This window comes from Capsicum annuum, chromosome 1 (genome assembly GCF_002878395.1).
Source record: "Capsicum annuum cultivar UCD-10X-F1 chromosome 1, UCD10Xv1.1, whole genome shotgun sequence".
Taxonomy (NCBI): domain Eukaryota; kingdom Viridiplantae; phylum Streptophyta; class Magnoliopsida; order Solanales; family Solanaceae; genus Capsicum; species Capsicum annuum.
The window spans coordinates 203,364,656-203,389,225 of NC_061111.1; the positions used below are offsets into that span (position 1 = coordinate 203,364,656).

At 33.8% G+C, this 24,570-nt stretch overlaps 2 protein-coding genes across 3 annotated transcripts; both read right to left on the minus strand.

Moving 5' to 3' along the window:
- Positions 1 to 2,747: 2,747 nt before the first annotated feature.
- LOC107874254 (protein adenylyltransferase SelO) lies at positions 2,748 to 9,428 on the minus strand. The gene is made up of 8 exons (XM_016721088.2): positions 8,974 to 9,428; positions 6,563 to 6,672; positions 6,425 to 6,481; positions 6,046 to 6,345; positions 5,486 to 5,733; positions 4,327 to 4,633; positions 3,954 to 4,227; positions 2,748 to 3,192 (listed from the first exon to the last, which is right to left on the minus strand). Exons 1-8 carry the CDS (start codon positions 9,313 to 9,315, stop codon positions 2,938 to 2,940), a joined length of 1,893 nt encoding a protein of 630 aa, XP_016576574.2. The 5' UTR covers positions 9,316 to 9,428; the 3' UTR covers positions 2,748 to 2,937.
- Positions 9,429 to 18,256: 8,828 nt separating this feature from the next.
- On the minus strand, positions 18,257 to 23,905 carry LOC107874246 (pentatricopeptide repeat-containing protein At5g48730, chloroplastic). Of its 2 annotated transcripts, XR_007047952.1 has the most exons (4): positions 23,441 to 23,905; positions 20,560 to 20,966; positions 19,077 to 19,960; positions 18,257 to 18,685 (listed from the first exon to the last, which is right to left on the minus strand). XR_007047952.1 is itself a non-coding variant. In XM_047400410.1 (3 exons), exons 1-3 carry the CDS (start codon positions 23,774 to 23,776, stop codon positions 19,270 to 19,272), a joined length of 1,434 nt encoding a protein of 477 aa, XP_047256366.1. In that variant the 5' UTR covers positions 23,777 to 23,841; the 3' UTR covers positions 18,257 to 19,269. The 2 variants fall into 2 exon arrangements, 1 of the variants encoding a protein (XP_047256366.1); XM_047400410.1 differs by having other exon boundaries at positions 18,257 to 19,960; positions 23,441 to 23,841.
- Between the last annotated feature and the right edge of the window lie 665 nt (positions 23,906 to 24,570).

Genomic DNA, 24,570 nt, shown 5'->3' on the forward strand with positions numbered 1-24,570 from the left:
ATTTATTAGTTTTATCCCCATGTATTATTTTAATAATTTTTTTGGTTAGACCTTTGTAATTGAATTATACATGGTAGTAATTTTTTATAAACATCTTTATGTTCCTTATTAAATGACTACCAAGGATATTTCGGTAATTTTATGATTCAATAAATATATTGAAATTGATGTATGTGTCCTCAACTTATATATTTGAAACTTTCAAATGAGACGTGCATCATGTACTTTTTCAGGAATGTCCAAACAAAAGACGTGTCGTCAACTGTAGTTGCAACAATCTAGCTAGATTTTTATCCACTTATATAATCACTTTTGTATTGGTTGAACCAATCTAGCAAAGCTCAATTTTGTTTCACACTGAATGTATATATTATGTTAACATCGATTTATTGTTCTACATTTTTTTTTACTCCTATATAAAATAATTAAAATAAGTAGGAAATAATCTTCCCCAAAATTGAATCTCCTTTGCATATTACTGTTGCCAAAATACCGTGCCTTACACGGACACGGATATTTAGTTTGTTAATATTGAGAAAACTTTGGCTTAAAAGGAAAATCAAATTATCTTCTTAATTATTTTTCATGGTACTTTAATCTTGTTACTCCTTCTGTTTTAAAAGAAATGATATACTTTGATTTGACAGAAAATTTAAGAAAATAAAGAAGACTTTTAAATTTTGTGATCTTAAATTAAAATTGTATCAAATGTACTAAAATATCCTTTAATCGAAAGGAATCATTTTATTTAAACGAACTAAAAACAAAGTAATTCATGTTTTTTTAAAAACAAGGAGGTACTATTTAATAGGGACAGAGACTTGGAAACAGCAAAACATGTGAGACCTGATTTGACTAATAATAAGTAGATCTCATTGATTCAAATTTCAAAGAAATTAATTTTTCTAATTTATAAAACTATATAGAGTAATATATAAAGAACATGACCATGTGACTTTTTGACAATGAACCACATTAGTCCATTTTCTTTTGTGTACTTTTACTTGTATTATATTTTAAACATTTGAATCACAGGTGGATTTTTTTTTTTGGAAATGATAATGTTTCAATCAGAAGTTTTTCACTGATTAATATAATCTCTTATGATCATTTTTATATTTATGTTATCTGTTAAAAGTTTAATTTATTTATATCATTATCATCACAAAACATGTTCATTCATGTAGTTATATTTTAATGGTGATTTTGCAAAATAAGAGGATGATTTAAAAACTGATGACATGGCATTGCAAAACCACCGTAAAAACAATGGCACAAATGAACATGTTTCGTAACGACAATGACATAGATGAACCAAACTTTAAATGAATTATATAAAGTATAAATAACATAAATACCAACCTTCTAAAGTAATTACACTCTCTCCCACTTTTTTAATTACTTTATTCTCTCTTCCTATTAATATACATAATATAGCCGACATATACATAACATTCTATGTATATGTGGAATTTTTGTAATATGTTTAGGGAGTTGAGATTTTTTGTAATATTAAAAACATAAGTTGTGTATTTGTATAATTTTTTGAGTCATTTCTAATAGTTCTATCACATATTTGAACCTCATCTCTTTTCAAAAATCCATTTCACTTTTTAAACAACAAATACTTTTTAAAAATTTCTGCCTTCTTTTCAAAAATCCATTTCACTTTAAAAACAACAAATACTTTTTTAAAATTCCACAATTTTCATGATAGTATTCCTCCTCTTGTGGCAATTGGTTCATTCATACTACCAAAATCCTTTTTAACCTAGTAAATTAGATGGTAGAATTTTAAACTTGAACTCATAACGTTCAAATCATGAATTTACATTTGAGTTAAATGTAAACTTGAACTCATAACGTTCAAATCATGACTTTACATTTGAGTTAAATGCGCGTAGGGTGCCAAAGCTCAACTCCTGTTACATATCATTACGAAGAAACTCAAAACTAACAAAGGAGATCCGCAACTTGAATAAGACACGAGAATCGAGACCATCTCTGTTCCTTTCTACATTCGTAAAGTCACAATCGCAGTGGCCTATGTACTTTAGAAACTCAAAACTAATGAAGGAGAACATCTCTACTCCTTTCTACATTCGTTAAGTCATAATCGCGGCGGCCTATGTACTTTAGAAACTCAAAACTAGTGAAGGAGATCCGTAACTTGAATAAGACACGAGAATCGAGACCATCTTTGCTCCTTTCTACATTCGTAAAGTCACAATCGCGGCGGCCTATGTACTTTAGAAATTCAAATCTAATGAAGGAGATCCGCAACTTGAATAAGACACGATAACCGAGATCATCTCATCTCTACTTTCTACATTCGTAAAGTCACAATTCGCGGCAGCTCATGTACTTTAGAAACTCAAAACTAATGAAGGAGATCTGCAACTTGAATAAGACACGAAAATCGAGATTATTTCTACTCCCTACATTTGTAAAGTCACAATCGCGGTGGCCTATGTACTTTAGAAACTCAAAACTAATGAAGGAGATCCGCAACTTGAATAAGACACGAGAATCGAGACCATCTCTAAAGTCACAATCGCAGCGGCCTATGTACTTTCTCAACGAGTTCAAATCTACCTTCGTAGAAAAATAAACCAAGGACCTAAAAGTAGATCATCAAGTTTGTGGTTATATCGCCCTGCCTTTTAATCGATACACAGTTGAAGAGGCCGATCACATGGTTTGGTTTCTTACTCGACGCCTCTCAAGAGGAAATGGTTGATCAATGCTCAAAACAAACAAGGTATTCGTATCTTTATTGGTATGTAACTCGCAAAAAACTGCATTCTCTAACACAAAAAAATCCAAAAAACAAAAAAGGGAATAGCTACACCTTTTACACACTACAATAACAAAAGTAAGCTAAAATTTCTATTGCATATACAAGTTAACATCTTGTATCACATAAGTAGAGAGGGTTTATGAGGAACAAGAAAGCATGCCTACACCGGGACGATAAGCCCAAGCTGGAGGCAGGCGCGCGTATTTCTCCATGCCAGGTTGTTCGTCAAATGGACGTTGCATAACTTCCAGTAGTCGTCGGACCTCACCAAAATCACCTTGTTCAGCTGCATCTATTGCACTTTGGCATAGATAGTTTCTAAGGATGTACTTTGGATTTACAGAATTCATCGATGCCTTTCTCTCATCGTCAGATACACCACTAGTAGAGAGCTGTAGAGTTGAATAGTGATCAGTTTATAGAGGAGAAATGTATGAACAAATTGAAAAAATAACAAATTCAACCGAGATGGTGTCACGCTAGTATCATACATAAACACGCACTCAAACTTGGCCCCAACTGACAAGTAAGCACTCTGACTTTGAGAGTGCACATTTAGACACCTCAACTTAGTCTCCACTGGCAACTAAACAATCCAACTTGTCCCCACCGTGTCTCGTGGAAACACGACACTGATGTGGCACATAAATTTCGGAGGAGTCAAGATGATCATTTGTACGTTGGAGTGTTCAACTGTCACAATGGAGACAAGTTAAGGTGTCTAGATGTGCATACTCAAAGTTGGTGTACGTACTTACCAGTTGAAGCCAAGTTTGACCATTTGTTTATGTATTATGTCTTAAAAGTACAATCACAGTCTGCAGATGAAATAGGTTATCTTCCTGGAGAGTAATTATCCGGCCTTTCGACCAACAGCAGCCTGTATCTAAGGGGAACAGTGCAGGTGAGGCAAATAGCTGTTCCACACAAATGAGAGCAATACGAAAATAGTCTAAAAGCAAGGGCCTTAATAGTGCTACATCATGCTTATGTCGCTTGACCCTTAGTTATTACTATTAGTGAACAAGTTGAGCAATGGGATTTAACTTACAAAGATGACGTTGACTTTGTCTACATGATTTATAAAGCACTACGACTGAGCTCAGGAAGAAGAAAACACCTAAGTCAAAGAAAGGAAATTAATTATACATACCTCCTGTATGTAGGATTTTACCCAACTTGTCCAAGCTTCCTTGCGCTCCATACCAATATCCAACAGAGCAGCTTTCAGAGGAATCAGTAACTGGTTATCTGGAATTGTAGCATCAGCTTTGATATTCGATAGTAATCGGAAGAAGTTCGTGTAATCAACTTTATCAACAGCCATATGCTTAAGTAGGTCACCAATCATTTGTTTATTGTACTTGACCAAACCAAGCTTTTTGGTCATGATAGCTTGATAATCATCCATAAATCTGATGCCATACCTAAAAAGAGTCGATAGATGAAATGTCACTCAACAGTACAAAGATGAAGACCAGTAACGGAAAGACCACATTCAAGGAAATGGTAGTATTTTTCGTCACCTCTCCATGGCATAATTTGCCTCCTTCTCATTTAGCAACTTTGCAGTAGATAGAGTTGTAGCAAACTGAGCAACATTCCATAAACCTATATCTGGCTGATTCGCGAAGCAGTATCTCCTGCCAGGTAGATCAGTGGTATTTGGTGTGTAACTGGGATCAAACGCATCTAAAAATCCAAACGGGCCATAATCTATGGTGAGGCCTAATACACTCATGTTATCAGTATTCATCACTCCGTGTGTGAACCCAACACCTTGCCACCTTGCAATCATGGAAGCAGTCCGCTCGGCAACTTCCACTGCCCATGCTGAAAAAATATACCCATAAATTAATGTATGCGAGAACAGTAACTTGTTTCTTCTGTTCCATAATAAAAATGCACAATAACTAGCACAGAATATAACGAAATGAAGTTAGAACTATGTTCCAAGAACACATTGTGAACTCCAAGTCCATTTTTTTTGGTGTCGGATGAACTGAAAATACTTACAGAAACTAAACATATGGACTTTGGTCTTATAAGACCAAAGGAAGAATCTTTTTATGACAATAAGGCACTTCCTTTCCTCAATAAAAATATTTGGCGTCTCGAACTAGGAGTTTGCTTGGTACTATATTAATCTGGACAGTAAAGCTCTAGTAGATCATCAAAGAGATCATACAAATAACCAATAAAAGATTGTATTATCCTTCTTCACGTAGACGTGGGAGGATGAAGAAATCCACGGGAAGAAACAGGTAAAATTGAGACCCTATGTCCACTTCATATCACCACATTGTATGGAGACCAAAAAGTAGCATCTTTTAATGACAACAAAGTGCTTCGTTTTCTCGATAGTAAGTGCTTTAGGTTCTGAAAATAGAAGTTCACCTTAAACTAATCACCAGCTGGATGTTAGAAGCCTAACAGATCATTACCAAGCCCGTACAAATGGCTAGCAAAACTCAGTGCATTTCACCTTCCACTTAGACATCGGAGGACATTAAGGAACATTGGCAGGGGCATATAAATATAAACGTTAGAGAGTTTTGGTGGCAACCGGAAAGTTGAGACAAGAATACTCGTCAAGAGACAATTACCATTAAAAAGGAGAACAGATTTAGAACAGGGACAAACAAACAACCCCTATGTCCACTTAAAGAAAACCAATATATTTACCTGCATATTTGTTTGAAGTTAAATCCACAGTCGAATCATCTTCCTCGCCGGTGCTGAATGATATGCTTTCACTCTTGCTCATGTTCTCTAGATGGGGGAAGTGATGTCGAATTGTGTAATCTGCTAAAGTTCGCACAACCTCAAGGTCCTCGTTACCCCTAGAAGCATGTAGTTGGTAAGAACCAAAGCGCAAAAAGGATTGAGCAACTCTGCAGACAATGGCACCAGGTTCATCCTTCGGATTCCCACTGCATGAAAAAGAACAGAGTCATGCATAGCAAGAACAAAAGACTGACTTGAATGGATCAAAAAACGACTGCGAGCATAATTGCTATAACATGGCTCCGTATTCATACTCCAAGTCTACAGTGAAAATACTATATTGGTGGTTACGTGGTTCTCACCAATTTTAGCGAATAAACTGCAAGCATATCATTCTCCCAAGGCATTTCAAAACAAAAATGATAAACATATCGTACAAATAACTACATAGAGAAGAGATTGAAGTCTCAACGTTTCCTTGCTGATTAAATGGCATAAAACTGTAAAGAGTAACATACTCATAAAACATGTCCCTGGTGACATCTTGTCCCGTCATTACAAGACAGAGTGCTCTTGTAGTTGGAATTCCAAGACTATGCATTGCTTCACTACAGAGGAACTCCCGGATACTACTCCGAAGCACTGCAAGACCATCAGCAAAACGGCTATATGGGGTCTTCCCAGCACCCTTTAGCTGCAGTTCCCATCTTTCAGACTTTGAATTCAAAACCTCTCCAAGAGTTATTGCTCGACCGTCACCTAGCTGACCAGCCCACATCCCAAACTGATGTCCTCCATAGTTCTGGGCATAAGGCACACTGCAGAAGCAAATTCCACCTAACATGCTGTCAGAATATTAAAAATTAAGAAGATTCAAACTAGAGAAGTGACACTTACGCTCCGACTAAAGGTGATGCCCCCGAGAACAGAAGTGGAAAATCAGGCCTCTCAAATCTGAAAGGTTAAAAGAACTCAGCGTCACTTCCATCACAATACATTAGAAAGGACAATCTTCAGCAAACATTAAAACCTCACTCTTTAGGATTCAACTCAAGTAACTCAGCAACTGACTCTGACCACACAACGAGCTGAGGATTCTCCACCTCAACAGAAGGCAACACTTTCGTATAGCACGCATGCAATACCTACATAAGCACAATATTTGGCTTCAATAAATAACTTGAAACATAATTCTCACCTCAATGCAACAACATCAATGTCATCTCATCATCATCAAAGTCAAAGGGGACTGCAGCACTTACTACATATGGAAACCAGGATTTCAACTTTCTCGATATGCAGACACTACTAGCAGAAGATTAACCTTCCTCACTTAGCTCGGAGCCATGAAACAAGTCTTTTTTTTTTTCAGAAAGGTTATGAAATTGAATTCACAGAACTTACCTAGTACCTGAACTATGGGAGTTGAAGAAAGGGAACCATTGAAACTAATTTCAATGCCAGCTCTATAAGGACAGCTGGTGGAAACACAATTTCTACAAACATGAATAACTAGCAACGAAAGTTACCCATCTCCCAAATCAAAAAAAAAAATTTCTTCACATTAAAATTTAAAGGGACTGCAGCACTTATTACTTTTACAACATCAAGATGTCAACTTTTTTGACCTTTCTACGGTAAGAGCATTAGAAGTCCCAACTTGAAGTCTGACTCAACAACATCGGTGAAGATTTCATGAAATTTCAACTATTCAATTCGAATAAAGATCACAAATTCAATTAAAACTCAATGTTAGCACAACACCAAAAAACACAAATATTAACAAGGTAAAAAAAAACTAATCCTCGACCTCCATATTTTCTATCTAGGATTATGTCCTCAATAAGCTGTAGGGGTATATCCCTCGTCTTGTCCACCATGGAGGTCACACCTTGTCCCAACTAGAAATCACACTCTCCTATATCACTGAAGAACTCATGAAATTCAAACTACTTAATTAAAAACTACCAATTAGATAAAGATCACAACTTCAATTAAAACCCAACGTCGATACAACACAAAAAAAAAGATATTAACAAGAAAAAACGAAAAAAACTAATCTTCGACCTCCATATCTTCCTCGGTGACCTACAGTAGTGTCATGTCCTGCCTAATCATGTATCTCTAAGACTTTTGACAGCCAACCTCTACCTCCCCTTATACTAGCTCCCACTACAGCCAAACTTTCACGCCTCCCTCATTTTATACATCACAGAGACCACTTCCACCTTATCCCAATTTGAAATCACACACCACAATATGAGTAAAGAGTTCATGATATTCCAACTATTCAATTCAAACCAAGAAAATTCAATAAAGATGACAAATTCAATCAAACCTCAGTCTTAAAACAACACAAAAACACAAATATCAACCAAAAAAATATTTTTTTGAAAAAAAAGGCCTCTCTTGGAAGTGTATCTTGTTCTAACTATCCAGGGTCATCTTCTCCATAAGATGCAGGAGTGTCATGTTTGGTGAAGAATTCATGAAATTCCAACTATTCAACTCAAAACAACAATTCCAATAAAGATCACAAATTCAATCAAAACCTAATCTTAACAACACAAACATTAACAAGCCATATCTTCTTATCTAGGGTCAAGGGCCATGTCCTCGGTTAGCTCAGGAGTATCATTCTTAAGTGACGAATTCATGAAATTCCAACTATTCAATTCAAATAAATATCACAAATTCAATCAAAACCCAATCTTAAAACAACACAAAAAAACACAAATATCAACAAGAAAAAAACTAATCCTCAACATCTATATCTTCCTATTCTAGGGGCATGTCCTCGATAAGTTGCCCTTGATAACACTTCTTCGGCCTACCTCTACCTCCCCTTATACTCAATATGGACAACCTCTCACGCCTCCTATCTTCTATGCATCTTCACTCTCACATGCCGGAATCATCTCAACCTCCCCTCCCATCACCTTGTCCCAACTTGAAATCACACTCAACAACATCAGTGCAGAATTCATGAAATTCCAAACTATTCAATTCTATAAAGATCACAAATTCAATCAAACCCAATCTTTAAACAACACAAAAGAACACAAATATCAACAAGAAAAAAACTAATCCTCAATATCTATATCTTCCTATCTAGGGGCATGTCCTCGATAAGCAGCCCTTGCATGAAATTCCAACTATTCAATTCCATAATGATCACACATTCAATCAAAACCAAATATTTAAACAACACAAAAAACACAAATATCAACAAGAAAAAAACTAATCCTCAACATCTATATCTTCCTATCTAGGAGCATGTCCTCTATAAGCTACCCTTGCATGAAATACCAACTATTCAATTCTATAAAGATCACAAATTCAATCAAAATCCAATCTTTAAACAACAATAAAAACACAAACATCAACAAAAAAAATTAATATAAAAATATATATGTATAAAAATTAAAAAAAATAAAATAAAAAACCTCTCTTGGAAGTGTATCAGTTCTTGGATCAGCAGGCAGTTCACGAACAAAAGAATGATCCCAATTAAGTTCATCAAGTTTCAACAAACGTTTATTACTATTACTGTTACTATTACTTCCATCATTTTCAAGACTCTGATTCTTGAATTTGTCAGCAACTGAATCAACCGAGTCCATCGAAGAAAACAAAGCACCAAAACGATTATGGTGAATTGGGTATGACGAAAAGGGGTTCTTTAGGTGAAAAGGGAAATTGGGTCGAAAAGATTTGGAGAAGAGAAGAGCGGTGGATGATGAAGAAGTATGAAGGAGTGAAGGTGAAATCTTGGAAAGTATTTGCATAGTTGTTTGTACGTTTTGATTTTAATGGGACTAAAATGAAATATATGAAATATATTTTTGAAATATATTAGTAGTAAATAGAGTTTTGGTAAGTCGTTATATTTATCAGGTGGATGATATTTTATGGTCAAACGTGTTTAGAAATGTTTATATATAAATATTTGGTTTAGTTAAGTTTCAACAAACATTTACTGTTATTTTCATCGATTTTCAAACTCTGATTCTTGAATTTGTCAGCAACTGTACCAATTGACTCCATAAAAAAAACCAAAGCATTAAAGCGATTGTGGTGAATTGAGTAATGATGAAAAGGGGTTCTTCAGGTGAAAAGGGAAATTGAATCGAAAAGATTTGGAGAGGAGAATGGAAGAAGGGAGGTGGAGAAGAGCGGTGGATGATGATGAAATTTTGTGAAGTATTTGCATACTTGTTTGTATGTTTTGATTTTATTTTTGGACTGAAATGAAATATAGTAATAAGTAGAATTTTGAGAAGTCGTTATATTTATCAGGTGAACGATATTTTATGGTTAAATGCATCTAGAAGCGTTTGTATATAAATCTTTTGTCTAATCAAGTATCAACAAACATTTACTGTTACTTTCATTATTTTTCAAAACTTTGATTCTTGAATTTGTCAGCAATTGAATCAGCTGAGTCCATAAAAAAAAAATAAAGCATGAAAACGATTGTGGTTAATTGTGTATGATGAAAAAGGATTCTTTAGGTGAAAAGGAAAATTAGGTCGAAGAGATTTGGAGAAGAGAAACTGGTGGATGATGAAGAAGTGTGGAGGAGTGAAGGTGAAATCTTGAAAAGTATTTGCATACTTATTTGTATGTTTTGATTTGAAAGGGGACTCAAATGAAATTTACGAGTTAATAGAGTTTTGAAAAGTCGTTATATTTATTAGGTGGATGATATTTTATGACTTAACACACCTAGAAACGTTCGCATATAAATATTTACTCTAGTCAAATTTCAACAAACGTTTACTGTTACTTTCATCATTTTCAAGACTCCGATTCTTAAATTTGTCAGCAACTGAATCCATCCCATCAAAAAAAAATAAGGCATCAAAACTATTATGGTGAATTGGGTATGATGAAAAGAGGTTCTTCAGGTGAAAAGGAAAATTGGGTCGAAGAGATTTGGAGAAGAGAAGAGCGGTGAATGATGAAGAAGTATGAAGGAGTGAAGGTGAAATCTTGAAAAGTATTTGCATATTTGTGTGTATGTTTTTTATTTTAATGGGGACTGGAATGAAATATAGTAATAAATAGAATTTTAGAAAGTCGTTATATTTATCAGGTGGACAATATTTTATGGCCAAACACAGTTAAAAATGTTTGTACATAAACATTTGATCTAGTCAAGTTTCAACAAACTTTACTGTTATTTTCATTATTTCTCAAACTCTGATTTTTGAACTGAATCAACTGAGTCCTCAATGAAAACAAAACACTAAAGCGATTGTGGTGAATTGAGTAATGATGAAAAGGGGTTCTTTAGGTGAAAAGGGAAATTGGATCGAAGAGATTTGGAGAGGAGAAGGGAAGAAGGGAGGTGTAGAAGAGCAGTGGATGGTGATGAAATTTTAGAAAGTACTTTCATACTTGTTTGTATATTTCGATTTTATTTTGGACTGAAATGAAATATAATACAATAATAAGTAAAATTTTGAATAGTCGTTATATTTGTCAGGTGGACGATATTTTATGGTTAAATGCATTTTGAAGCATTTGTATATAAATATTTTGTCTAGTCAAGTATCAAAAAACGTTTTCTATTACTTTCATTATTTTTCAAAACTTCAATTCTTGAATTTGTCAGCAACTGAATCAACTGAGTCCATAAAAAAAAAATAAAGCATCAAAACGATTGTGGTGAATTGTGTATGATGAAAAAGGGTTCTTTAGGTGAAAAGGAAAATTAGGTCGAAGAAATTTAGAGAAGAGAAGACTGGTGGATGATGAAGAAGTGTGAAGGAATAGAGGTGAAATGTTGAAAAGTATTTGCATACTTGTTTGTATGTTTTGATTTGAATGGGGACTCAAATGAAATATTGTTGGGTTAAATATGAAAAGTGTGAATGAAAAATGGAGGGAACTAAGTGGAGAGAAAAATTGAGAAAACTCTAATATGGAAAGTGTACTCTAAAATTGGAACGTCTACTAATTCTCCCACATTGGTGGGAGAATGTGACTTTTAATTGCTTATATTAAGAAATACTTACTCCACATGATAAGTGAGGCAAGAACCAAGAGGTGCCTCGCACCGTCACCGTCGTTGCTCGCTCGGATTCGGACTCGGACTCGGACTCTGATCAATCGATGAGATCTATCTTTTTAGACAAAATTTATTTGACAGAAATTTAATCCAAAAAACCAAAGGGAAAAATGAGACAGAAACTTTTGTGTGTTTTAATCTCCATTAACGTGCATGCATGCAGTAACACTGTGCAGAATGCGAAATGCTGTTTCGGAAGGGATGCAACCCTTCGACGAAAAGACACTAGTTCGTGAAATGGTGTGCCCGTTTGGATAGTTGTGACTGTTCGAAAAAGACACACTCTTTGGAATGAACAAACATGATTTTTCAGAAGGATACACTTTTTCAGTAAACCATTGCCACCTTTCGGAAGGGGCACCTGATGGCTATATAGACCTATTTTTACCCACAGATTTACATACTAAATTTTCTGAATATACAAACACTTCTTGTCTTCAAAAATATTTCGTGTGATCATCTAATCGTTGAATGAGTTCGAAGATATTTCAATTGTTTGAGGTACCGCTACAGTTGTTTGTTTGGCCATTTTATCCTGGGAGAAAAATTAAAGACACTCCGTGAATTCGAAGGACTTGGACAATTCTGTTTCATCTTATTTTTCTGAAAAAAAATATACTTCTTAGAAAGATCACTTTGATCTTGTATTGAGGGTGTTGTTGTACTTCATAGTGTTCTTGTTTTATACTTGAAACTAGTGTTGAAATTATCTTGTCGAATTACAGATTCTGTGTACCCAAAAATATTGAATAAATAACAAATATAAGGGTAAGTAGAGTTTTGAAAAGTCGTTATATTTATTAGGTGAATGATATTTTATGGATTAACGCGCCTAGAAACGTTTGTATAAATATTTAGTCTTGTCAAATTTCAACAAACGTTTTTATCATTTTCAAGACTCTGATTCTTGAATTTGTCAGCAACTGAATCAACTGAGTTTTTCGAAGAAAACAAAGCAACAAAGTGATGTGGTGAATTGGGTATGATGAGAAGGGCCCCTTTAGATGAGAAGGGGTTCTTTAGATGAAAAGGTAGTTGGGTCGAAGAGATTTGGAAAAAAGAAGGGAAGAATGGGAGGCAGAGAAGAGCGATGGATGATGAGGAAATTTTGAAAAGTATTTGCATACTTTTTTTATCTATTTTGATTTTTACAGGGATCGAAATGAAATATAACAATAAGGTGTAGAATTTTTTAAAGTCGTTCAATTTATCAGGTGGAAGATTATTTTATGGCAAAACACATCTAGAAGCATTTGTATATAATATTTGGTCTAGTTAATGTTAGGTGTATTTTGTTAACCGCTACAAAAGTAACATCTACTATTACTTTCATCATTTTCTAAATTCTAATTCTTAAATTTGTCAACAATAGAATTAATTGAGTCCATCAAAAAAATAAAGCATCAAAATGATTATGGTGAATTAGGTATGATAAAAAGGGATTTCTAGGTGAAAAGATAAAATGGGTCGAAGAGATTTGGAGTGAAGAAGAGCGGTAGATGATGAAGAAGTATAGGTGAAATCTTGAAAAGTATTTGCATACTTGTTTGTATGTTTAGATTTTAATGGGGACTCAAATGAAATATAGTAGTAAGTAGAGTTTTGAAAAGTCGGTATATTTGTTAAGTGAACGATATTTTATGGCCAAACGCGTCTAAAAACGTTTGTATATAAACATTTGGTTTAGTCAAGTTTTAACAAACTTTTGGTGTTACTTTCATCATTTCCCAAATTCTGATTCTTGAATTTGTCAGCAATTGAGTCAATTGAGTCCATCGAGAAAATGAAGCACCAAAACTATTTTGGTGAATTGAGTATGATGAAAAGGGGTTCTTTGGGTGAAAAGAGAAATTGGGTCGAAGAGATTTGGAGAGGGGAAGGGAAGAAGCGAGGTGGAGAAGAGCGATGGATGAAGATAAAATTTTGAAAAGTATTTACATACTTATTTGTATTTTTGATTATAATGGGGACATAAATGAAATATAATAATAAGTAAAATTTTGAACAGTTGTTATATTTGTTAGGTGGACGATATTTTATAGCCAAAACGTGCCTAGATGCATTTGTATACAAATATTTGATCTAGTAGTCAAGTTTTAACAAACATTTACTATTACTTCCATTATTTCCCAAACTCTAATTCTTGAATTTCTCATCAACTGAATTAATCGAAGAAATAAAGCACCAGAACGATTATGGTGAATTGGATATGATGAAAAGGAATTCTTTAGGTGGAAAGAGAAAATGGATCGAAGAGATTTGAAGAGGAGAAGAGAAGAAAGGAGGTGAAGAAGAGCGGTAGATGAAGATAAAATTTTGAAAAGTATTTGCATACTTGTTTGTGGGTTTTGATCTTAATGGGGGTTGAAATGAAACAAAGTAGTAAGTATAGAATTTTGGAAAGCAATGATTATATATGTCAGGTCGACGAATATTTTATGACTAAATACATTTAGATTCATTTGTTAGATGCACATTTGATCTACTCAGCATCTAGGTTTGTTGTGCTAATTATTGAATGATAGATTCAACATGTGTCTACTATTACTTTCCTCATTTTAAAGACTCTGGTTTTTGAATTTGTTAAAATAAAGCATCAAAACAATTGTGGTGAACTAGATATGAACAAAAGGAATTCTTTTGGTGGAAATGGAACATGGGTCGAAGAGATTCGGAGAGAAGAAGGGAAGAAGGGGGTGGAGAAGACTGCGGTGGATGATGATGAAATTTTGAAAAGTATTTGCATACTTGTTTGTATGTTTTGATTTTAATGGGGGCTGAAATGAAATATAGTATTAAGTATAGAATTTTGGAAAGCAGGTGACGTATATGTCAGGTGGAAGAATATTTTATGACTAAATGTGTCTAGATTCATTTGTTAGATACGCATTTGATCTAGTCAACATCTAGATTTGTTTCGCTAATTATTGAGTGATAGTTTCAACATGTGTCTACTATTACTCCCTCATTTCCAAAATTCTGATTCTTAAATTTGGCAGTAACTGAATCAACTGAATTCATCGAAAAAATAAACCACCAAAGCGATTGTAATGAATGAGAATGATGAAAAGGGGTTCTTTACATGGAAAGAAAAATTAAGTCGAAGAGATTTGGAAAGGATAAGGAAAGGAGGGATATGGATAAGAGCAGTGGATGGAGATGAAATTTTAAAAAGTAAATGCATACTTTTTGTATGTTTTTTATTTTAATGGGTCTGAAATGAAATATACTACTAATTAGAGTTTTAAAAAGTCGTTATATTTGTGGATAATATTTTATTACCAAATGCGCCTAGAAACATTTGTATACAAATATTTGATCTAGTCAAGTTTCAACAAACATATATTATTTTTCTATAATTTTCTAAACTCTGATTCTTGAATTTATTAGTAACTGAATCAACTGAGTCCAACCAAAAAATAAAGTACGATGAAAATTGTGGTGAATTGGGGACGATGAAAATGAGTTTTTTGGGGGTGAAAAGGGAAAATGGGTTGACGAGATTTGGAGAAGAGAAGGAAAGAAGGGATGTAGAAAAGAGCGGTGGATGATGATGAAATTTTAGAAAGTATTTGCAAACTTGTTTTTATGTATTGATTTTAATTTTGGGGGAGGGTGAAATGAAATATAATAATAAGTACAGAATTTTGAGAAATATTTGCATACTTGTTTATACAATTGTTATGCGTATTTGAGTTAGTTATATAATATAATTGCAAATATTTATTTATAAAAGAAAATCATAATATATAAATGTGTCTTTTAACTCGGTCTCAATTGATATTTGTATCCTTCAATTTTAAGTATATACAAGTAGACACTTACACTATTATAAAGTTGAACCAGTAGAATGATGCATCTTACTTGGCAAATCCGTGTGATTTGACACGTAGGATATATACATTTCACATGATCAAGTGTTAAAAGAAGGCATAGTACATAAACATAATTTATGATAGTTTTAATGGACGCATTTATGAAGATATGCAAGTTATTAATGTGACGCATTAGAATATTTTGTTACTTTATTTATAAATTATACTTTGCTCATATGGTAAGATTGTATAAGAGTTCGATTCTTGAATTTGTTAGTAATTTAATTAACTGAGTCTATCGAAAAATATAAAAAATAAAATAATTGGTAAATTGTATATATGATGAGAAGGGGTTCTTTATGTGAAAAAGGAAGATGGATCAAAGAGATTTGGAGAAGAGAAGAGCGGTAGATGAAGAAAATTTTTTGAAATGTATTTGTATACTTGTTTGTGTGTTTTGATTTTAATGGGAACTGAAATGAAATAAATTTTAGTTGAATTTAGGAAAGTCGTCATTGAAATAGGTCTAGCTTTGTTTGTAGATAAATATTTGGTCTAGTCAATATCTAGGATTATTTGCTAATTATTGAGTGATATTTAGATAGGAACTCAATAGTTCCGGCATGGAAATCAAAAGATTTGGACAATTTAGGCGTGTTTTGGCCCGTAACTCCTTGTTTGTGTGTTTCAATTGTACCAACAAATCTTGTAAAATTATGTGCATCTAAAAATTTGTTATATCATGTAATTACAAATGTTTATTTATAAAAAAACTGTGCAGATGTGCAAATTATTAATCTTACATTTTAGAATATTTCGTGACCTTATTTATGAATCATGATTTGCTCATTTGGTAAGATTATACAAGAGTTGAAATTTTTTGAATAGTTTTCACAAATTATGAAATTTTCATGTAGAAAAGATACAACTTAAAAAATTCAATTGGCATGTTCAAACAAAATTTCAATTTCGAATCATGTCCAAATAGGCCCCTAATCACCTAAGAATATGGTGATCTGCCTTCTTCTCTTCACATGTTCAAACCATCTCAGTCTTATTTTTCTCTTCTTATCCACCACAGAAACCAGTCCATTCTTGTCCCATATAATCTACTTTCTACTTTTATCTCTCCAAATATGCCATAATCCATAATAATAATAATCTTATCTCTGTTACCTTCATCTTCTGAACACAAGCATTCTTAACTAGCCCCATGTGTAACAAAATAATTTTAACCATCATATTATAGAACTTACCTCGAAGCATTGATGACATTTTTATCACAAATATCCTGGATGCAAGCATTCATTCATCCACGTGCTCCAATACCATGTGTGATGTCATCATTAATCTCCTATTTTCTTGGATTAGACTCAAGATACTTGAAACTTTCTTTCTTGAACATAAGTTGTGTATCAATCTTTACTTTCGCCTCCGCTTCATGCGTTATGTCGCTGAACTTGCACTCCAAATACTTTATTTTTGTCTCGCCTGACCAGAAACTTTTAGATTCTAAGATTTGTCTCCAAACTTTAGTCAATCATTAGTTTCACTTGTCACGTCATTGATATTATGTCATCTACAATTGACATAAACTATAACACTCCCCTTTTAATATGTAACATCAATTTATTCATCATTATTAAGACAAATAGAAACATGCTAAGGCTTGATTCCTGATGTAATCTCATCCTAAAAGTTAATTTAATAGAAAAGTTAATCAATCAGAATTTGTATAGTCAATCCTAACTTATTTGGTATTGAAGCTTAAACTAGAAAACAAATACTACGTGAAGTAAAGGTGCCAAAATTATAAAATGAGGACTAAAATTAGAAATTTATCTATGTGTGAGGAGCCAAAATTGCAATTTACTCTTATGTTTCTTTGAAATTTAGTTTTGTTAGGACTTGGGTCATAGTAAGTGTTTTAATGATTTTCTTTTGTGTTTGAAACTTTGACTTTTCGTTTTTTGTCTTTGTCCTACCTCTTTTCTTGGCAATACTAATTTTGGAATTTGAAAATATGATTTTGAGATTGTGTTCATATTTTTTTTCTTCAAATAGTACAAAGAGTATAAGGGTAAACAAATGAATATATTATTTTTTTCATCTTTTTTTTTTTGTCTTTTTTTTACTTTGGTAGCTTAGTGGGAGTTTAGATATAAAAATTTGTAAAATTTGGAAAAGAAAATAGTATTATATATTTATATATATGGTTTTCCTTTTGTATTTGAGACTTTTTGACTTTTGGTTGTTTGGCTTTGTGCTACCCTACCTATTTTCTTGGCAATTCTAATCTTTTACTTTGAAAAAATGATTTTGGGATTGTGTTCATATTTATTGCTTCTTTCTTTTTCTTATTTCATTGTCTTGTTTGTGTTCTTGATAAAGATATTAACGATGCAGAGAAAATTAACATGATACATACAAGATCAATTTATTGTCAATCTCCTAGCCTCATCTACCGAGTCAATGAATGCATTTGAAAATACTCTACATTAGCCACGAGTATTTAACATTTATTTATATTAGATCACTTAATCATGATTACATAAATTAGTAGTATTAATTTGGTGTAAATATTGCCTATATCATATTTGGGTAAAGGAAGAGGATCGCGATAGATTGACGAGAAGAAATTACCTAATATTTTCACTCAATTTTGGATTCTATGCAGTATAATCCAATAAAGTGGGATCTAAGAAGAGTAGAGTATATGCAAACCTTATCCCTACCTTAGAGATAAAGACTGTTTCCGATAGATCCTTGGCTCAAGGAAAAAATTCTCCAAACTCAATTCAGAAAAAGAAGCAATAGAAGTACAAGAAATATCACATAGTAACAGAAACCACAAATAATAACAGAACAGAAACTACAACAAAATAATATGATAGTCGAGTAGAAGAAAAAATAAATAATAATAGAAATCTCCGAACAAGTAACTACATAAGCAAATACTAACTGTATTTCACTAAATTAAGAATGGAAATCTCAGTACTGCTGCAGTGTTTTATTTGTCCATCAGGGCTGAACTTAATTGTCTGAATATATTGATCCATATGATGTTGACATTGTTCGCTAAGTCTGTTCCTCGGACTCTCCAAAAATGTCACCGTCTGTGTGTCGGATCCTTTCAAAGTAGTGCATTTTTAGAGGATCTGAGAAAGATAATCCTTTGATTGCTGTCCAAGAGATGCCTCAAGAGACCGGGAAAGCCAAAGTTTGCGAAATCATTGATTGCTAGTCTTCACCTCGGTCCAGTTCCGACTGACAGGAGAAATTAATCCCGTTTTAGGGATATCAAGACAGTCAAATGTTGAGTTCTATCTCGTAGAGGAAAAAAACGAGTAGGTTTTCATGAAAACAACTACAACAACATACCCAGTGTATTCCCACAAAGGTGGGGTCTGGGGAGGGTCAAGTGTATGCAGTCCAGACCACTACCTCAGACGAAGTAGAGAGGTTGTTTCCGATAGACCAAGGTTATTTTACAAATATGTGATTAAGAAGAGCTTGTGGAAATTCAAACATACTAGTAGGAAAGGGTATTTTGTCAGTCACTCTCCTAATTCATTGTTATGCATTTCGAGATGAGAAAATAAGGAAAATTCCCGTTAAGAGGATGTACATTAATGGAACTGGTTACATAACAAGTTACCTGATCATTTTTGATGATTTCAGCTTTATTCCTGACAGCATTCAGTTCAATGATAAGGCCACTGAGAACAACTTCTTTCGACTATTTCTGAAGTAACGTAAAACAGTGTCTCAGAAGTTATCTGACCAAGAACACTTGATAAACAAAATCACTTTTTGGATCATTGCCGTTGCTAGCGCTTTGAACTGTGAAGCTATTGCCTCTTCTCCAATGAGGTAAGTAGGTTTCGGAGCTCTGTTGCTCTGTTAGTCATTCCATTTACTGAATATGCTTTAATCATACTTCTGTATGTTATCTTATCTGGCTTACATCCACTTCGTTCCATCATCTCGAGCACCTCTTTCAACTCTGTGAAGCGTCCCATCATCCCATACGCATCCACTAGGCAGTTAAAAAACACGGTATCAAGTGCCACGTCAGAATTCTCAATAAACCGCAAAACACCTCCAAGTTTTTCAGCTTTACCAGCTTTCCCGTACGCTCTTACAAGCGAACAAAGAGTAACACAGTTTGGTTTTATCCGTTCAGACTGCATCAGCCTAAAAAGAAATTCCATCTGCTTTAAATCTCCAGCCCTTCCAAATGCATCTATTACGATATTGTAAGTAACTATTGTCCATGAAAAATGGTATTTCTGCATAAACTCCATTACAGCGCCCATTTTCTCGTAGTTTTCTGTTTTCCCATATGAATCTAAGAGTATGTTGAATGTCTTGATACTAGGTTCAATTCCAGCACTCTGAAACTTCTCGTAGCATTTTTCCATCATTTCTATTTGCCCACTGCCACCAAACGCTCTCAATGTTGAGTTCATCGTCCACACATCTGGCTTGCAGTCTCTTTGCCGCAGCATTTCGACAAGTGTGGATTCCATCTCTTTGAACCTTTGGTTAAAAAAGAAAAGAATCAATTTCCCTATCATTAAAAACTAACAGGCACCTACCTCGAGAAAATGATAATCAGTGGGTACAATAACATTTTCTCAGCAAAGACGTCACAAAAAACAAGTTAGCTATGAGCGTGCAGCTTAAGGTTTTCCGTCTGATAATCCACTCTAATGTGTTTCATCTCTCATTTTGGATGTCGTAAGTTGATAGACAAACACTCAAACTTAACCTCAGCTGGCACGTAAGCACTCCAACTTTGAGATTGCACATCTAGACACCTTAACTTGGTTTCAACTGGCAACTGAACACTCCAACTCGTGTGGACACCTGACGCTGATGTGGCACATAAATTTTGGACGTGTCTAGATGATCATTATGTAAGTTGGAATGTGCAAATGACACAGTGTAGACAAGTTGAGGTGTCTAGATGTGTACTCTCAAAGTTGGAGTGCTGACTTGCCATCTGGGGCCAAGTTTGAGGGTTTGTTTATGTATTATGCGAAACTCATTTCTAGTTTGGTACAATTAGAACTTTCTTGTCAGCTATGTTGGGAAATCGGAAATAGAACCATAGCAATCTTGTAGAGAAATCAAACCTTTTCGCTTTGCCATAGGAATCAATGAGAGTATTATATGTTACTGTATTGGGCTTGATCCCCATACATTCCATGTCGGAAAGCACGATTTGCACTTTGTCGAAGTCATAAACCTGCAAGCAAGACTTTATCAGGATGGTATATGTGAAGACATCAGGTTGGCAGTTCGGAGTGTTCTTCATCTCTTCCAGGATAGAAAATGCTTCATGGAAACGACCACTGCGGCTATAGGCAGACAAAAGAGCAGTGTAAGCTTCTTGATTCACGACACAGCCCTCCTCCGCCATCATCTCGAATAAAGATTGAGCTTTCTCAGGTTCCTTACATTTCCCAAGCATGACGATTAATTTGATATAGATACCCGCATTGGGCCTGTACCATAACTGCTCCTGGAGGAGTTCAAAGACCTGAAGGGCAATGAAAAACAATGATGATAATTGATAACGGTTGTTTTATTTGGAATCTAGAAAATGTTTCCTCGTAACACATGAACATACAACATCAATAAACAGAAATCATCTCTCACGTGCACAGCAATTTGATAGTACAATGCACTAGCGTGAATCAACTGGAACAAGGGAAATCCAAGAGGTTTTTCAAATTTCAACAACATACCCAGTGTATTCCCACATAGTGGGGTCTGAGGAGGGTAGAGTGTACGCAGACCATACCACTACCTCAGGTGAAGTAGAGAGGCAGTTTCCAATAGACCCCTGGCTCAGGACCGATAATGATAGCACATTTTTCAGTCCAGAGGAAAAGTTGCATTGCACCATGAATATCGATTCCCAGAACAACTCCAACATGATACGAAAAACAGTTCAAGCATAATCTATTCCCAAAAAAACTTGAAATAGCAATATGTGCTTCTATATGCAATTATGATTGCACCTTTCTCAGTCGAGATAAAAAAACCGCACCATCATTACCAATTCCAGGAAAATACAATATGTGTTTTAAATTTGTTGTACAATATGCAGTTATAATTATAATTCATACCTAACAACTATCATTTCCTTTTAAAATTCCAACTTGGGTTCCAAATTAAGAAACAAAGAGCACAAAAACTCAACAAGTACTTCAAATGTGCCGTACAATATGCAGTTATGATAGTAACTTCTAGTACAAACAAGAAAATGCACCATAATTATCAATTCCCACAACAATTCCAATTTGAGCTCCACAACTAAGAACCAAAAAGGGAGTAACAACACCAACAGCACACCCCGTGTAGTCCCACAACGTGTGCTCTGGGGAGGGCAGAGTGTACGCAGATCATACCTCTACTATGTGAGACTGCAAGGTTGTTTCCGATAGACTCTCAACAAAAGACAAAAACAATCTTAAGAAAGGACTTAATGGAAGTAACAAAAACAGCAACAAAAGATAATAGCATAACAATACTACAACAAAATAATACTCCCCCTATCTTATTTTACGTGACACTCTTTCCCTTTTAGTCTGTTCCAAGAAAAACAATCACCTCACCTTAATTATAAACAATTTAACTTCAAAATTACCCTTTTATCCTAATGTACAACTGTAACACCCCAACTTAAACATAGGTGAGATGCTGGATATATAAGTAAGTAAACTGGTCTTTCACTCTAGTGACGCGTTTTAAAATCGTGCGGATCTAGGCCCAGAGAGGACAATATCACTAAAGTAACTTCAAAAATTACCCTTTATCCTAATGTACAACTGTAACACCCCAACTTAAAATCAAGAGAGACGCTGAGTATATAAGTAAACAATCATTTCACTCTAGTGACGCGTTTTAAAGCTGTGCGGGTCTAGAACCAGAGAAGATAATATCACTAGTTTAACTTTTAAAAAAAAACCCTTTTGTCCTAATGTACAACTGTAACACCCCAACTTAAACACAAGAGAGATGTTGGATATATAAGTAAACAAGTGTTTCACTCTATTGACGCATTTTAAAGTTGTGTGGGTGCGCCAGAGCGGACAATATCACTAGTGGGTTGGGCCGTTACAAATAACCTGGCTTTGTTACCATTTGTAACGGCCAGTCCACTAGTGATATTGTTCACTGTGGGCCTAGACCTACACGGCTTTAAAACGCATTATATACCCATCACCAATGTGGGACTCCTGAAGGATTATTATAGGGAAAAACAACATAAATCTCCATAGTTTGGAGCGTAATTACAGAAAATTCCGACACTTTGCATAATTATTGAAAATTCCGATTTTGGGTCTGTCGAGATACATTCTTGATACATCCAACGAAGATATATTTTTTCTGACTTTGGAGCTGCCGAGATACATAATACATCCAACGAAGCTACATTTTTTCCTTTGTAAAGATACAAAATTAGCTCTCGATACATTTTTTTCAATTTTGGGTCTATCGAGATACATAATTAGCTCTCGATGCATCTAACGAAGATACATAATTAGTTGTGACTTTTGTAATTACTTTATAAGGGTGGAGATTTTGTGTAAATATGGTAAATTAAAGTGTGTGTTTACGTTATTTTTCCAAAAGAAAAAACAACATAAATCCCGATAGTTTGGAACTTAATTCCAGAAAATCCCAATATTTTGCATAATTACTAAATCCCAATTTTGGATCGATCGAGATACATAATTAGCTCTTGATACATACAACAAAGATACAATATTTCCTTTGTAAAGATACATAATTAGCTTCTGATATATTGTTTTCGATTTTGAGAGTGTGGAGATACATAATTAGGTCCCGATACATAACTACAGTACTTCATAAGAGTGGGTATTTGTATAAATACGACAAGTTAAGTCGTATGTTCAGATATTAGCAAAACAATATTAGACGAAACAATAGATAGTAACAGAAATCGAAATGCGAGCCAAAAATCAAGAACCAAAAAACACAAACCTTAAGAGCAGATTGCCAACGCAAGGCAGTAATACGTTCATGAAGAGCTTCAAGAACAGTACGTGGCAGTAATTTCTTGGAATTCCCTTTCTTCTTATTCTTATTCTTCTTATACTCAATTACTTCTTTTGTAGCTTCTCTTCTTAATATTATTGATACTGCTTTCTCTGATGCTATCTTCTTATTCTTTTCTTCTTTCTTTTCCTTTGCTAGTTCTTTCGAAAAATTCGGGTTGATGGGTTTGGAGGACCCGGGTATGGTGACAGTTTTCCGGGTTAACCGGTCGGGTCTTGGTGGTTTGAAAAGTGGTGGAGGAATTGGATTGGAGAAAGCCATTGGAGTTGTTGAAGCGTGTTTTAGATGATGTCTGATAATACGAGGCCAATTTTTTTCTTTTTTTTTAAAATTACACAAATATACAACTTATATTTTCAATATTACAAAAAATCTCAACTCTCTAAATATATTACAAAAATCTCAACATATACACACAATACTATGTATATATCAGTTATATTATATATATTAATAGGGGAGATAGTAAAATAATTAAAAAAATGTAAGAGATTGTAATTACTTCCAAAATATTTGATATTTATATTATTTATACTTTTTTTTTTGTTACAATTACACTTTCTTTGGATGGTGATTGAATCTATCCTTCAGTTTTATTATTTGATTTGACAGTATGCCCTTAATTATTAAAAATGTTAAATTTATTAATAATTATTAATAAAATATTTTTTAATTATTTTATCATAATTATATCATTTAGATATATTAAATTCATGTAAATTCTAACAAAGTCAATAAAATAGTAGATCAAATAAATATAATAAGATTTATTTTTTATAGTAATAAATTTATTTCTTTTGGTGTTTTGAGACGAGACACCCGACGACAAATACAAAGTTTGAATGTGGCTTTTGTGTATGCTATGGATGTGTTTGGTAATGGAATTCAAAAAAAAAAAAAAATTCCAAGAAAATATTATTTCTTACTTATTTTCTTATATTCGTAATACAAAGAAAAGAAATTTCTAAAAGTCTTTGTATATATTTAACACAAATAATGAAAACGAATATGATAAAGGGTGGCAGGATTAAAAAATTATGTTTCTTAAAGAAATA